Source organism: Ambystoma mexicanum, chromosome 1p, assembly GCF_040938575.1.
Source record: "Ambystoma mexicanum isolate Mex_15411 chromosome 1p, UKY_AmexF1_1, whole genome shotgun sequence".
Lineage (NCBI taxonomy): Eukaryota > Metazoa > Chordata > Amphibia > Caudata > Ambystomatidae > Ambystoma > Ambystoma mexicanum.
Genome location: NC_090921.1, coordinates 748,362,123 through 748,378,950, shown reverse-complemented (window position 1 = coordinate 748,378,950; position 16,828 = coordinate 748,362,123). Strand labels below are relative to the sequence as shown.

Genomic DNA, 16,828 nt, shown 5'->3' with positions numbered 1-16,828 from the left:
AGGAGGTGCAGCTGGTAGTGTGACTTCTTAGAGACAGAGATCTGAGGAGAGAAGGAGAGTCTGGAGTCAAAAATGACCCCAAGGTTTTTAGCCTCAAAGGTGGGAGCAGGCAGCGGGCCAAGAGAGGCCAGCCAGAGAGTGACAGGAAAGGAGTGAGCAGGTGTGCCGATGAGGAGAATATCAGTCTTACTGGTGTTAAGGCAGAGATCATTGGCAGCACACCACTCCTGTATAGCAGACCGACAGCCAGAGATGAGAGAAGGAGAAGAGGTGACGGAAGGGAGCCTGAAAATGAGTTGAGTGTCATCTATATAGCACTGAAAGTTGGGGCAGAGAGCGGCAATGCAGTGGGCAAGAAGTGCCAGGTATTGGTTGAACAGCCAGGGAGAGAGGTTAGACCCTTGGGGAACACCACAGGTAGAGATAGAGATAGAGATAGAGGAGAGGAAGGACGCAAGTTGGACCTGGGAGGGTTGATCAGAGAAGAAAGAAGTCAGCCAAGCCAGGGCCTGATTGGGGATATCCAGGTTATCACAGAGACAGTTGAGCAGGATGGCATGGTGGACCGTATCAAAGGCAGATGAGAGATCAAGTAAGAGGAGGTCAGAGGGGGTGTTGGAATCAAGGTTGGAGAGCAGGTCTTCACGGATGTTCAGGAGAAGAGTTTCTGAGCATCTGGCAGCGCTGAAGCCAGACTGATGGTCATGGAGAAAACCAACAGATTCAGTGTGAAGATTAAGCTGGGAGATGGGCAGCTTTTCCAGGAGTTTGCCCTGGAAGGGAGTGATGGAGATTGCACGGTAGTTAGCCGGGCAGGAAGGGTCGGCAAAGGGTTTAAGAAGAGGGTGCACAAGGGAGTGCTTCTGGGGGGGGGGGGGGGGGGTAGGGAAGACTTCAGTGGCAAAGGAGTGGTTGCAGAAGTCAGCCAGAGCAGGAGCAAGGTTGTAAATGTGGTCCTTGATGGTTTTGGAGGAACAGGAGTGAACCTGTTTTGACGAAACTTTCATAGATCAGACTTGTCTGGAAATATCATCTGTGGAGAACAGGGGAAAGGCAGAGAAGGAAGGAGGAGAGGTGGCCGAAGAAGGGCCAAAGGAAGAGCAGGGAGTAGAGGGAGAAGGGGGAGAGGAAAAGAGAGAGGGGACGGGATGTCCTGAGTTTTAGAAATGAAATGAGAAGCCAGGGCCGTGCAGAGGGCCTGGGAGGGGGCAGGAGAGGTAGAGACTGCAGCAGGATTGGCCAGCTCCTTGCAGATTTTAAAGAGTTTGGCCGTGTTGTTGGATGCCGCAGAGACGTGGGCTTGGATGAGGGCTCTCTTCTTGGTGCAGACAGAGAGCCGGTATTGCCTTTGAAGCAGGCGGCAGGCCAGTTTGTCAGAGGATGTACAGGAAGCACACCATTTCCTCTCGGCCACCCTGCACTTGCGTTTAAGGGTGACATGGTCTGAGTCGTACGAGGAATTGCACTTGGCTTTGGGCTTCAGGCAGATTCTCATTACAGGGGCAAGAACATAAAGAGTATCAGATATAGCAGAGTGGAGCATGGAACGGACTGTGTCAGGATGGGAGCAGCCAAGGGGGCGTGGGGGCGTGGAATCAACTGACACATGCTTCATGGGTCGGATAACCGAGAAGGTAGGTGGCAGTGCTGGAGTTGGCTTGGCCTGACGGGTAGAGAGGGTGATCTGGGAGGAAAGGAGAAAGTGATCACTACAGGTGAGAGGGATCAAAAGGGGAAGGTCTGAAGAGATCAGAACATCCAGAGTGTGCCTTGTAGATTGAGCTGGGCCAGAGGGTAGAATAGAGAGTAAGAGTCGCAGAGGTAGCGAAAAACTCCAGGGGAAGGACAGGAAGCATCCAGGTGGATGTTGAAGTCACCAAGGAGGAGGAGTTGAGTGGTCGAGACCAGGAGGGAAGAGGAGATCCGACCAGGGGGCCGATAGATGGTTGCTGCAGTAAGGGAATGGCCCTGAGAGAGAGGGAGCCTGCAGACAAGGCATTCAAAAGATAAGTAGGCCTGTGTAGGAATGACAGAGGGAAGAATCCACTCAGGAAGATCAGGGCTACACCCCTTCCCCCCACTCCCCCGGAATGGTTGGATCTGGGCCCGGAGAGGATCTTGTAGCCATCAGGGAGCAGAGTGTCAAAGCTCGTGACTGAGCTGGCCCATGAACCATGTCTTGGTGAGACCGAGGACATAGAGGTCAAGTTCCTCAAGGAGGCGGTAGATGTCAGCTGAGTGTTTGACAGCTGTGCGAGAGTTTAGAGTGGCAATATGGAGAAGGTTGCCATCCTTGAAAGACTTCCGGGGGGGGAGGGGTATACAAATGAGAGGTCCGCCCTGTAGAGTTGTAGAAGAAGCCTGATGGGGGAGGCAAGGAAGCAGAGGAAGTGAGAGAAGGGACAGCAGGAGAAGAAAGGAAATTGATGAGGCGCGGGAAGCGTCTATCAAAGAGGAGAAGGTTGGCCTGAGGGCCTTGGACCAAGACGGTGCCATTCAGGTAAACATTGATGACCTTCGAGGAGTGGAAGGAGGCCAGTAGAGCCTCCCACCAGGTGCCACCATTAATGGGAGAAGAGATACATGAGGTGCTATCTGAGTTAACAACATAACCCTTGTTTCACATACTTCCAACTCAGCCATGAGAATATGATTCAGTCCGAACACATTGTCAATAGGAATTCCACAGTCACCTTCTTCAGCGACCAGTGGAGGAATAGACAGAGAGGCCTACCCTCCTGGGCTGTAGGAAAGCCCCAGGCTTATGCTTAACTTCTGTTTCCATATTTAAAATCATAGGTTGGTCACAGGCATGACTTTGTGGGAATTTTCTAATTCCACCCTTCTCTTCTTGAAGAACCCACCGCTCCTCTGAGGGAGTTGAAATGCTGCCAATTGTGCTATTTTAGGTGAGAGTCACATCCCTCTGGGTCATTCTCGTATATGTTCTTTGCTCGCATGAGGAACAAGGGTTTGCATATTCCTCTATGCCATTTTCATCATCAATACCACGGTCATTGGCACTATTAATCCCATAATTTGTATAATTTACCAACAAAGTCTCTCGCTAAACTGTGTGCCTGAGGATTGGATGTGATAGGGTGGTGTGTGGTAGGTTAGAACAACGAGACATGGTTTTCAAGTTTATTTTTCAATCACGTTCAAAACAATCTTTCCCTAAGACTATAAGCTTAGAGCCTATCCTATGAAAGAAAGTGAAAAGGTGCTCGTCGGGAGGCTCCTCCTCCTCCTTTTTGCTTTGTGCTTCACCATTCTAACACCTTGGAACTACCTTAAACTTAAATAAACCTTAAATAAAATAGAAGTACACTGGGGATCTTTAAAATTAAGGGAACAGCATATGTTTAAATGCCATATTTATTTGTTACAGAAGCCAAAATATGAAGTGTCAAGTGTCAGATGTTCATCTTTAAACTTATTAGGGTTCTTCAATAATTTATCAAGTAATCGTCACCTAGTTGTAATTCAATAACACTCCAATCCTCCTATTGCACCGTCCAGCAGGACAAGTTGTTTGCATACTGGGGAAGAAGAGCATAGACTGTGAAAAGGCTACGATTGCCAAAAACATCCACAAACAGGCTGCCATTTAACCGCCCTTAGCACAGCGCTTCACACATCCGTCCTCTTGGTAGACATGATCGTCTTATTAAAGTACTATATTATTTTGCCTGCTGGTTTAGAGACCAGCCTCTCAATTTGGCTTACTGCTTCAACATACAGCCGACCCCTTGGGGAAAAATCAAGTTCTAGGATGTTCGCAAATATGTCAATTTCCAGAAGTAACTCTTGTGAAACTTTTAAATTTAGTGCTCCATTTTCAGCTTTTCCTACACAAATTTTAAGAAAAGTCTGCTGTTTCTACTAATGCCACGAAGTAACCAAGTTTTGAAATGAATAAATGAGCAGGTAACAACAACACCAAGCACGTGTTATCTGCATGGAGCATCAATTTCCTTAATTACTTTTCTGGAGCTTTCTGATAATAATGGTTTCAACTGCACTGCCACTGTGATCCAAATGAATGGAGAGACTGTGGCAAGGTCTGCGACTAGCACCTATGGTATTGTGCCCAATAATACTAGGATCTGAATGCCGCATACAAAAAGTCTTCGGCTTGTTTACAGACTTTCAGGCACCCATTTATGATATGATATGGCATTTATAACGCGCCTATACACAGGTGTTTCAAGGCGCGACAAGGCAAGGGAGAGGAACAGAGAGAAGACAGACAATGATCCTACTAGGCCAGGTGTCATTCAGATCGCGCAAGTGCGTGGGAAGGGGTGGGGGGAGCAGTGCAGGGTGGGAAGGGGGAGAGGACAGTGCAGTACATGGGATAAGAAAATAATTTACACAACCAGCAATCTAATCTCGGTCTATGCAGCCCCTGCAGGCAGCGGCCAGGACCGTATATAGCAAAAGGTGTGTTGAACAAACTCTCATAGGAACAAAGGACAGCTGTTCGACTTATATACTCTATTCCGTACAGTGGTTCTTGATAAAGGCACACCTGTGGTATAGCAGGATGTGCCTCACTAGCGTTATATGCATACAGCATAGACTGCCACCACCCGGTGGAACCCATACAGCCAACAGACAGATCATGGTGCTTTTGGGGTGCCTGTGAAGATGTAGGGTATCTCAAGGGCGCACACCAGTGAATCAGGCCCATGATGAGGCCTTGTATTAGCATTCATCTGGGAAAAAGCAAGACGTTCAGGTGCTTTTGACCTCAGTGCTCTATTTTTCATTGGCAGTACCATAATGTATTAGCTTTAAGTTGATCAATAAAGAATTGGACATGGTTCCAAGCCTTTGGTTACTAAATGGTCTCATCTTAATACCGTTCTTTTATAAATGGTTCCAATTTTTCTCTTGATTCGGTTATTTTGTATTAGATTAGTTGATCTAATCTAATTGTGGGTTTTATTATTTTGAATTGTTTTAGAAATGTTCATTTGTACAGTTCTATGTTGGACTTCAGTACAGAACTGATGCCATTTAAAAATGTTAGGTAAATTAAAAAACATAATTGTCTCCCATGAATGTAACTAATGAAGAAAGGGATACATGATAGAGAGAAACTGCAAAAAATTGCATTTTCTTTTCACCTTTGTCTCTTCGTCCAATTGACGTTGCAGCTCCCCCACTTTGCGCTGCAGCTCATTCTTCTGAGAGAGGAGGAACTGTGTGCCATCAGGAGAGGCCTGCTAAGAGAGGACATAAATGTGTGTTTAATTACTGAAAACCTCTTCAAATAGTTATTTTAAGTTCCCACTTGTTTACATTAATCACCACAAACACTGGCACACAATAACCAAAGCCTTTGTGGACATTCAGGGCCGAGGCCCCAGCCCATAACATTTAGTGCACTAATGGGTCACTCACATTACATGGATATCTAAACAATGCCGTTGTTCATGGCACTGCAGCATGCTTCTGCGTTGTAAAGTGCTCAGGAGAAGGTGAAATGGACATTTTAATCTACACATTACGCCTCACACACACACACAATGTCTTTTTCAACTATTGGAAAAAAGAAATTATAGTTTTTGCACTTCTTGTCAATAGTAGAGCAACCACACGTTGGTCTCTGAAGCACCATCTGTGAGCTTGGCTTGGTTACTAAATGTACTGAAGTGACATTGCATGTTCATTTGCTTAAATATGGGTCTTAGATGTTTGCAATTTCTGTTTGCCATCACACCCATCCATTAACATTCTGTAGGGGAGGACTGGTCCAGGAGACCCCCCTCGCCTGCGTTTTCTCCCCAGGTGAGGGCTATGGCTCATTGGGCGTCCCCTCATGCCACCCGGGCCCAGGTGATGGAGGGTTCACCCGCTGGAGACATTTCCCACACGTATTGATTGCCCACATGTATTAAAATTTAGCTAGGCCCAGAAACCATTTTGTCTGGTAAAGTGTGAGCTCAGCGCACTGTAGCGCGACCCCCACCCTTGGAGAGTATCAGTCATCCCTGTCGCCGCAGCACCCTGGTAGATCCGCTGCGAGCACGTTCCCACGAACAAGACGGACATGAGCTAGCGTAATACACTAACATTGTAACAGTTCACCTCCCGCAGTGTATCATCGCTCCCAGCATGACCCGGCCAGCAGGCCTGGGCAATGAAAAAAAACAGTAAAATGGTCATCAGATGGCAGACAGTCTTTATATATTAATGTCAAGACCACTCGCAAAGTATACTTTCTTCCACAAAATCCCTTATATTACAAAAGCCTGTAAAATGTATAAACATAAGAAAGCATGCTTCCATGATATAAGCGATGGCGAGCCCACACCATTGCAGTTGGGTGCTAATAATAAAGGAACGCACCAGGGATCTATTTGTTACGTGTATCACTGGGAAACTTAAACTCTATGGGCTTGCGCCATAACTGAACTAATGCTGCTAGAGGACACGAGAAGACAAATGTAACCATACAGAGGGCTTATGTGAAGGATGCACGAGAAGGCGCTTGTCATGTGTGCATGTCTAGGCCCCACATGTGCCACCACCGTCACGAACAGTGGCGGGTTACTTTCTATGTACTCCACCAATCCTAATTCTACCTCACTTACTGCAAATATATATGCATATAACTAAATACTGTAGTTGTTAAAACATAATGTATGAATAAGGTGCTCAGACTGGGTATAATCGAGACACATCCAGCAAAGTTTAAATGCATGTTTTGTATTGATTTGAATAAGTATTATAGAGTGTTCAAATGTTTGTGATGTCTTTACCTAAAATCGGTAACACACGAGGGAGATACCTTTGTGAAATACGTGCAAGGCCATTCCCCCTCCCACCCTGCGAAGGCTGCCAAGGCATGAGAGCAGAGGCCGCGCCGCACTGCTTTACCTCCCCCAACCAGACTGGAGCCGCTTCAAAGATTTGTAATCCCCTCTGTAGCACCCAAGGCCGCGGCCCGCCACCTGCATTATTTACAGCTCAGCAGTAAACCTCTGCCTGAACACACGCGCCCCCTCGTAAACCCCACAACCCACCGGACCATCTCAGACTTATGGCCCTGTGCAATCAGGACACCCAACACTTTGACAACACACAGCGGAACATGCATAACAACTTCTAACAAAGCAGAAAGACCTGTACCGCCCGTCCCAGGCCCTGAAGCTTAGCCCCTCGACCTATGGCCCCGGTCAACAGGACACTGGTAACCATGTCCTGACGTATTACCTCCAGACCCCTCACAAGGTACATTCCTCCTGTGTTGCATTAACCTGTAGTATAACCTATTGGAAGATTTACTAAAGAAAATAATATTGAAATGACTGAATGACTGCAGTGTGCATGGCATAGGGCAACCAAGTCAGGAAAAGACATTCATCTCTGACACTGGCCACAATGGCACAACAACACCGTCCGGATGAACTCAGCCGACCTGCCAGGCCCAGCCCAACCCACGAGGCTGACCAGTGACGTCTTCCAGCCAAAGCCAACCACATCGCAGCAGCACCTATAGTTAGTCGTCGCCACCCAATCCCATTGAACTTGTGCCCCCTATAGTGTGTAGGTTCTTATGGCGTTTTTTGTAAATATATACGTCTGTCTTTGCTATTGTCAGACAGAGCGCTCTCGGAGTTTGCAGAGTTCTTTGCATGCCCTATTCTGATTGATAAACTCCCATTTACGCTCACCCGCACTCTGTCTTGGCCTTATTCCCATTTTGGGAGAGTCCTTCATTGTCTCTCATTGCGGGGAGGATCGTGCTGTTTGGGGACGCTTGCCTTCAATTCCCTGCCACTCCCAACCATCTGTCTCGTTCTCCCAATTGGATACTTAAATCAAGCTAGCTTACGATATGAAATTTGAAGACATGGAGGATAGGAGTCCAGCAGCACCTCTATTATAACAATGCCATAACAGTAGCACCTCTATTACAACAATGCCATAACTGCACAAAGGGGCCTCCACTCTTAAACATTTGGCAAACACCAATTGGTCTTCAAAACTGATCTTTGTTGTTTCAATGGGGACTGTCCACAGTGAAGCAGTGCTTGAAAAAAAGAGCGTGACTGAAACTATTCTCAAGCAAGTGCCCACTCTGGTGTTCTTATTGATCATTCTCCAAACCAACAACAAAACCATCCCTTCTGCATGGCCCATCCTTCTAAACCCATCAAGAGATCCCTGCAAATCCCCCACTCCACCAACGTCTACCTACCCACTTGTGCCTTGAGGCGACCAGGACAACATAAGAGGCATAGCATTTCTTTGCTGTCATCTATAGTGTTGTTACTTTGTCAATTGAGGGCTATGCCTTTCTTTGTGTGACAAAGATTGTCTGGATACCAAGCACACTACCACTTTCCTACTTCTCGGTCCACTTTCGGAGCACAACCAAACCCCTCACTGAACCTACAACAGCACACATTTAGTTGACACAGGAAATACCAGCACCACAAATAGGCTTCTGCCTAGACTTGGTTGCTAAAACTACTTACCAGTAGTATGACTGTCTTAGTTTTGGAATTTATCAGTGGGTATGAGTGCAATGTCTGATATGTAGACTATGGTGGTCAATAGGAAAATAGGTTGGGTGCAGAAATGCAGTACCAAATCGCATCCAGGACTAGGAGGCCACACCAGTTAAGGTTTAGCGCTTTAGAAATATTTCAATTACATAATGCAAAAAATGAGGACTTGAACTACAGGTATGCTGAAGTTGTATGTACATGTACATGTATAAGAAACCCCCTTTACAGACCTATCTGACAAGTAAATGTGCAATGTAGCATGGAATACCAGTGTTTAGTCCTTTTCAAATGCTCACACATATGAAATTAATGTAATCGAGGTAGAGAACGAGGGCCAAAGCTAGAGAGCTTTACCAAAGATCCCACAATTTCGAATCACAAGACCACACGATTAAATTCAAAGTCTGCAACCTGCCGCTCGCCAGATGTTTTGGACTACGACTTCAATGATTCTCTCACAACCAATGACTACACTGGGGGGCTGTGGGCCAAAGGTTGCAGGGCCATGTCCTAGAGGGTTAACAGTTACTAAAATTGATACAAACATGTTTATAATAAAACATTGGTCATTTTGAAAAACTATAAACTGCAGGCGTTTGCATTAAACATTTCAAATGGTACAGCTTGTATCTGCCTCTGACTGATGAAAAGCTCAGTCATTCTTGACAGCAATTGAACCAGCGACTATTGCCCAAATACTGGGCTGGCTGCGATTAGACATTAAACGCATTACAATCCATTAATTGCATTTTTTTTTGCATTAGCTTGTGGCGTGTGGGGGCGGCCTCCCAGCCAATCAGTAGGCTTGGAACAGAGTCTTTATAAGTCCCCACTCCGAGCATCCTCGGAAACAGTAGGCTGCCATTTTGTCGCCGGGAATTATGATAAGTGTGCCCTGACCATGCTCTCCCCCTTCCCCTCCTTACCCCCAACCCCCTTAGACGCCAATTACACCATCCCACACCCATCCCCACCCCACTTAGCTCGTGTTCCCTTGTCCCCCGCCAGCTTCTGTAAACACTGTTCCCGGCACATCTCCATCATAGCAATGGCTGCCATGGAAAGGGAGAAGGGACTGTGTAGTCCCATTCTCCCTGATCCATGGTGGCCATCTTTGTTTGTACTATTTTTTAAGTTGAGAAACAGCAACTGTGCCATTTCTCAACAAAAAAAGCAACACGTAGCATCCCAGTAAACATGCCGGGATGCTAATAGCAATAAGCCTCTCTGGACAGGGGGCCTTACTGGGCTAGGTAATGCCCGGGCTAATGTTAAAGCCCTTGCTTAGCTCAGACTTCTAACTGGCCCGTGAATTATCTGGCCCTGTAAAGCTCCCGCCCATCGCAGTTTATTGCTTATGTAACAACACCTACATGCTAGCGGCACAGGCAGCTTTTGTGAGCAATGGGGCAAGCAGCTCCTGCACGGGGTACCATAATTATAAATGTTTCAAGGTCAGTGTTAGGTGATTATTTTCAATGCAGGGACTTACATTTTCACTGGATTAGCGAATGTGAACACGTGTAGTGATATAGAAAGGAATAGGGAATTCTTTTGAATTAATACGTTAAAAGCTGGATTGTCCACCATAACGTAGGAAAAATGGGGTAAAATATAGAACATTTCAAATTGGTTCTGACCGGTCTAAGATGAAAAAAATAAATATATAGAGGATAGGTCATCAACAGTATGCAAATGCATTTTACAACACTTTCCTGATGTTGCATTCACGTCATCTGCCAACATTTCCACTGTAAAACACCTTCATGTCGCATCCCCAATATATGTTCGTGTTCTCACTGTGAAACACTTCTAAAATGGCTCCCACAATATATACCAGCAGGATCACTGGAAAACACATCCATGGTGCTTGGCTTGTGTCCACAGTACATGACAACATGGATCTGGATTTCATGCTGCCTGTGCCCAAATGTACCAGCATTCCACACTAGAACACTTTCATAAAGGTACCCAGTATATACCAGCATAACACTATAAAACACTTTCATGATGCTTGTGTCCGGATAGATTACACTATGGAAACTGCAGAACGCCTATAATGGGGCCTACTTTAGATGCCAGCATGATGCTACTGCAAACGGAATTCCCTTGATTTAGTCTTTACCTTACTGTCTCCTGAAGGTGAAGGAAGCCTCCCACACAGCTGGATTCCATCCTCTTTAAGTAACTACAGTTGTGATAGGGAATGAACATAATCTGTAAGTCACAGTCTTTATGACCGTCATCACTGCAATTCTCCTCCTTCCCATCCGTTCTAAAACTGTCAGCAAAGGGAGTGAGGTTAAACACGTTCATGGTGCTAAATATCTTAACTGTTGCTTGAATAAAGCATTCAAAAGATTTAAACTCTCTGGAAAACCCCTGCACCTCAGCAAACAGTGTCCAGCAGCTGCAATATTTTGATATTATCATAGCATAATATTATATATTTTGAGTGCGTAAATCCAGATTCTAAAAGGCAGCATGTTCTGATCCAACCATTTTTACTCCAACGTGCTCAATCCTGGAACCATATAATAGAAGTTTCCATGTAAGATAGTGCCAGACATGGCTTGATGTGGGAACCGCTTCCACCAACATTATAAGGTAGTGTGACGAATCAGGACTATTCGTCCCTTCTCCCCAGAGAGGGGCCACCCTCTTTCAGACTAGGGAGGTGAGCCCGCTCAGCAAGACCCTCCCTAGGGATCTGGGCAAGTGAGACATCACCGGGAGTGATTCCCCTCTTCGGGACAAGGACTTCCATTCTGGTAAGGAACTCACAGTCCAGCGTGGTGATCTGCCTACATGGAAATTGGAAAGACTGTTATTTCTGTTTTGAATCCACCAAACAGAAAAATTTCCTTAAACTCGTTGGCTTCAGGTAATGCTGAACCTCTCCTGAACTCCAGTTGTCAAAACCTGTTTACTGCGGTACAATGAGTACTGGTAATGACTTACCATGAACACAGTTAGATTCTGGTGGTAGTGAAGCTTCCCCTCTATTAACCTCAAATTCTTTAGAAGAAATAAAGACCTTCCAAGTGATGTACTTCACTAGCTGATAGTAACCAAAGCTAGAGGAGTGAATCACGGGAAAGGGCAAAGCATCCACCAAGTTATGGGAGATGACCCGGCAGAGAACGATGGATCCAGACTTCTGGGCTGACTGGTGTTCAATTGCTTGTCTTCTCCTAGGAAGGCAAGATCACCCGATTCAGTATGGATCAATTAGACACAATAAAACACCCTCCTTTCCTAATGCCCCTCAGATGCTAATACATGTTGTGTTCCCTTACCGTAGTAATATGCAAGGAAGTTCCAGATGGAAATCCAAGGAGACCCGAAACAGGGAAAGGAAGGGTTAGTAGGATGCTGTACCCGTACGGCACGAGGGTCACACTAGAATCGGTTTGGTGCACTATTGAGATCCTCTGGAAAGCATCCACAAGTCCAGTGCACAGTATTAAGTCAGTATACAGAGATATCAATTTCACAAGGATGGATCTTCTTGGCAAGAAAACAGAACAGGAATCCAAAACAACTTGGTAGATGCATTGAAAAGGTTTTGCCCTTGTAGCAGGTAGCCATTGTGGAAGGGGCTATGAGCAGGGAAATGGATTAGGTAGTTCCTTAACGTTGTGTCGTGGAAGCAGGAAGTAGAGAGTCCTTTAAACAATCTGTAGTCGAGTTGCCGGGTAATTTGAGTGCAGACGTGGAGTCACGGACCCAGGAAGGAATGCTGAATTCATCCCGGCGATAAAGGAACAACCAGGTAGTGGAGCGTTCGTGGAACCCCAAGCTTCAGGAAACGAAACGTTAACCCGAAGCACCAGATGCCGCCATTACCCAGTTTAAATACAGTAACCAGGCATTCCTGTCACGTAACGTTCTTGATCATGTGAGGACTTTTGAACACAGCTGCCAGACCGGGAGTGCGGCATCCCAGACACGCAGCACGTCACTGTGGAAACCTCCCCAGGAGTTAACAACAAGAATAGAACGGTCTAGCTGCCGTTCCATGAGCGCATTGCCGCTTGGTGTAACGCAAGTCTGCAGGCAGTCTCATCCTGGGTTTCACAGAAGGGGAACTGGAGGCAGGGGCAGAGATGACAACAGTCAAGAGCAGCGACACACCCCTTTTGTTTCTGATGACGTAAATCAAACCAAGAGAACTTTGAATCAGTGAGCAAAAAAATCACACGCAGAGGTGAGTCTCTGATGGGGAGAGCTCCAGGATGGCCAGAGCTACACTAGACCATAGAGCCGGCAGTAGCATAGAAAGCAAATCAATCGCTAGCTGGAAGCTGAAAGGCTGGTATCCTAGCCGATCACGAAACCCAGGATGGGAGTTAGACAGAGATGCTGCCGCTTGACCACAAATTAGCGGTCGTGGGTCTGGGGCCTCTTGCCTGATACAGAAACCAGACTGCCATGGAGACGTGTGGAGATTTCCAAACAAGAAAGGTAACAACTGCAGAGCCGGGCAGCATAAGGGAAGCATTAGTTCCCAAAGAGACAACACCACTAAGATGGTCGAACAATAAGGCAAACCTTGCAGAGGGCAAATGGGCTTTGGAGAGCCCGCATAGTCAAGAGAAACTGATCGTAAAGGCTGGGAAAGCCAACAAGGTTGCAGGAGCCCAAAAACAAATGATTGCTACACATTAGGTCGGCATCTTTCTATGCCTATGTTATACCGTAGTAGACTTTTACATATTGTCCTGCATATCCATTTATTTTCGCTAGGTTTCCATACCGCAGCGTTACATCCACAAAGTTTGTGGATTTTGACCTGGATAGACTTGTGATACAGGCCATCTGTTTGGCGTTTTATTTTTAAAGGGCTCAAAAAGGTCTTTGTGGGGAAAAGGTAGGCTTTGTTGATGTGACAATGGGAAGCACTCACTTCATTACAAATTAAAAGGTCTCATAGGCGATTTCCGTCTCTTTTCCAGCAAAGCACACTGTCAGACTATGCAGGAGACCCAACACAGACTCCTTCCTCCTGAAAGCACCACCACCAGGAGAATGTAGTATTAGGTGTTGAGGGTTTGAGTGAAAAGGCAGGAGGAATACCACCACGTTCTCGCCAGTCTGAAAAGGAATAGCATATGAGTGGTTTTAGGAGAAAACCCAAATCCTCAGCCCTCAAACATCCTATACGCCCCTCTCTTTTCTACCTGCTGGGAAAGAGCCAGGTTTGCTGAACCGACAACCATAAACCCTACCAGGGGGCCGCTCGAGAGCCAGAAACCAAGATGGCAGCCACTTTGAGCTCCGTTGGTGATCGTGAGGAGGAGAAGGCCCATACCAGCTATAGCTCAGTGAAGTCCAGTCAAATAAACTGCAGTGCAGCAGGAAGCGCAACTGACCTCATGGTCATAAAACCGGGTCAGAAATCAGCTGTACTATCTAGTGGTGAGTCGGCGGAGGAGTGTGCGAGGCAGGGAGACCGGGAATGCCAATTTAAAGCAGGCCCGGCAGCCTATCGCTGCTGAACTGCGGTCTGCAGTCCTTCAGGCCCGAGTACCGCTGATCCGCTGTGGGCAGGTAAAAGCCGAGTCCACTGCAGATGGCTGAGCAGAGTGCCCCGGAGCTCTGAGGAAGTAAATCAGAGGCCAGCTGGGGAAGTGGCTGGTCTGGTGAGCCCGCAGCCCATGTTTTCCTGCAGCGCAGCTGGCACAAGTGAAGCAGACATAGACCGGACCGTAGGGGAGAACAATGGCAGTCCAGAGGGTGAAGGTTGTTCCCGGCTCCAGATCAAAGGACTGCCAGGGAGGAGAGCATTTTCTGGGTGCTTGCTGCAGGAGAAACTGAATTGGCTGATTGTTGGCCACGGCAGGAGGTGCGTTTGCACCACACAGCTGGGCGCAGAGGCCTGAATGTGCCCTGGAGCTGCTGTAGTGCAGGCTGACTGACCACTGGCTGTATTGAATCCATATGGGTGGACCGCATGCAGCTGGGGCATGCTATCCGGGTCATTGGTGTACCTGCATATTGAGATCTGGGCCTCCTCTGCTACAGCCTGTGCTTCCGGTTTCTGGAGGCAGTGTGATCCTGACTAGACTAGTGAGTAGCTGCACGGCAGTGAGTGGGGAGTACACAGATATCTGAGGCTCCAGAGAAGAGGGGGCTGGGAGGCGGTCTCATCAAGTTGGAGCCAATCCCATACAATTTACGGGGGGTCTCTGCACAGCCCCATTAACGGATGGCAAAAAATAACAAGAAGCAGGGGTGCCTGCAGTTTGCACAGAAGGAGGGGCTACCAATACATAAGGGTACAGGGGTGGAGGGGCTGCCCAGCTTGAATGAAGGTACTCTGGCTGCACAAGGTGTCAACCCTCGGACCTGAGCTTAGTGCTGGCTGAAATGAAGAATGAATTTACAGCAGTCAGTACGAAACTGGACGGTATGGAGTACAAAATGGATCGGATGCAGGAGAGAATTGAGAAGATACAGACTGCAAGAGGCTGAGCATAGGATGGGAGTGCTGGAGGCCACCAGTGGTGAAGTAACTGCAGCCGTTCGTGGGTTACAAAAGGAGGTAAAAGAGAAAAATGAGGATTTGGAGGCACGATCTAGACGCAAGAACCTCAGAGCGATGGGGATTCCGGAGTCAGTAACTACACGCAATATGGAACAATTTATGGAGTCCTTTTTCAAGGAGGTCTTGCAGGATCCCCACCCGTCTCCCCCAATTTATCATTGAGAGGGGCGCATAGGATTTCGGGCCAGATGCCTAGACCAGGGCAAAGCCTGCGCCGAGTCATTGTTAAGTTGTTGAACTACTACGATAGAGACACCATTTTGAGGAGAGCACGTGCACTGGGGGGAACTACATTATAAGGAGGCTAGAGTGTCATTCTATCAGGACTTATCCCAGTTGGTGTAAAGAGCTAGGTTTGTCTTTCTTGGCGGCAAAGCGCTTACTACGAGAAAAGGAGATTCAATACGCAATGCTGAACCCCTCAAAATTGTGTGGGGTAAACAATAAGACTTTCTTTACAAATTCTGGCAAGGTGATTTCCTTTGTGGAATCCCAGCCCTCAACCTGACCAGTGACAAAATTACTTGGCACACAGACTACTGTAGGAATGTTTATGATTAATGTGCTAGAGGAGGTGATGCTGTTAGCTTTGAAGTAGTGAGGCTGGCCGGTGGCATCTGGTTGATCTTGTAACGTAACGGACCAATTGCTATATATCCTATTAAGATGGGCCTTCTCCTAGGGAGGAGCTTGTGTGGGCCGGGGAGGGGGAAAATCGGGTGTGGTCGCTGTATCCGGTGCCCTGGGTGGGCGCCCAAATAAGGAAAGCTTAAAGGGGTGTTTTGGGAGGGGGCGTGGGAGGATTTCACTGCCCATTGGGCCTAGGGGGTGGGGGTTGTCATCTCTGGACAAGGGGAGAGGGCGGGGGAATTGGGGTTGGTTTGCTGAGTGCACAAGAAGGCTATGTAAATGTGCTCCACCTAAGAGTTGTAACAGGAATGGTGGGAGGGATGCTGGCAGGGATTCTAGGCCCTGGGTGCTATTCAAGGTTGTGCATGAGTATAGGAATGGCAAAGACCAGAAGACTGTGGATTGGAGTGTTGGGAGAGATGGCTAATGCTCGGCGGGAGGGACTCGTGGACCTGATCAATGCACACCCCTCAGTTGGAATGTGAGGTGCCTTAATATTTATGCTAAAATGCGCAAGGTGGTGGCATATGGGGAGCATCATGGGGCTAAGATATTGTTTCTGCAGGAAACACATCTAAAGGGGTCCTTGAATGACGACTCCATTAAGTCCTGGGGAGATGCTAGATTTTACACGTCTTTCTTCTTACTCGTGGGGAGTGCATTTTTATACATGAATCGCTAGGGTTTACGCTGTTGGAGAGGGAATGTGATCCAGAGGGATTTGTATAGTGTCCGGGCTACTAGCTGGGAACCGGGTCACATTTGTTAATGTTTACGGGCCAAATGTGGAGGACCCCCAAATTTATGAGGTCTTCTGGACAAAATGTATGAAGTATACAGACACGCAATTGATGGTTGCTGGTGATTTGAACATTGTACGGAGCAGGACATATCTTCCAAGTGTTCGAGGGTGGCGACACCAGTAGCTAAGGCTGTCTTGGGTGTTGAGTGGGATGGCAGATCTGGGGCTGGTGGATCTTTGGATGACCACACATCCAGAGGAGAGGGGATATTCTTTGTACTCCCCAGTTCACGACTCAAGCGCTCGCATAGATTACATATTGACAAACTAGACGATGGCTCGTAGCAGTGAGTAATGTATTGTGCTGTATTGTGCTTC

At 47.2% G+C, this 16,828-nt stretch overlaps 1 protein-coding gene across 3 annotated transcripts in view; it reads right to left on the bottom strand.

The window, feature by feature from the left end:
• The window catches only part of CGN (cingulin), a 2,193,661-nt gene that overhangs the window by 1,650,442 nt on the left and 526,391 nt on the right, over positions 1–16,828 (bottom strand). For 2 of the 3 annotated variants that reach the window (XM_069650469.1, XM_069650476.1), the window contains exon 5: positions 5,136–5,234. In XM_069650469.1, coding sequence (XP_069506570.1) covers positions 5,136–5,234 — 99 coding nt within the window. The remainder of the gene's footprint in view (positions 1–5,135; positions 5,235–16,828) is intronic. The other variant, XM_069650484.1, reaches the window with a different exon arrangement.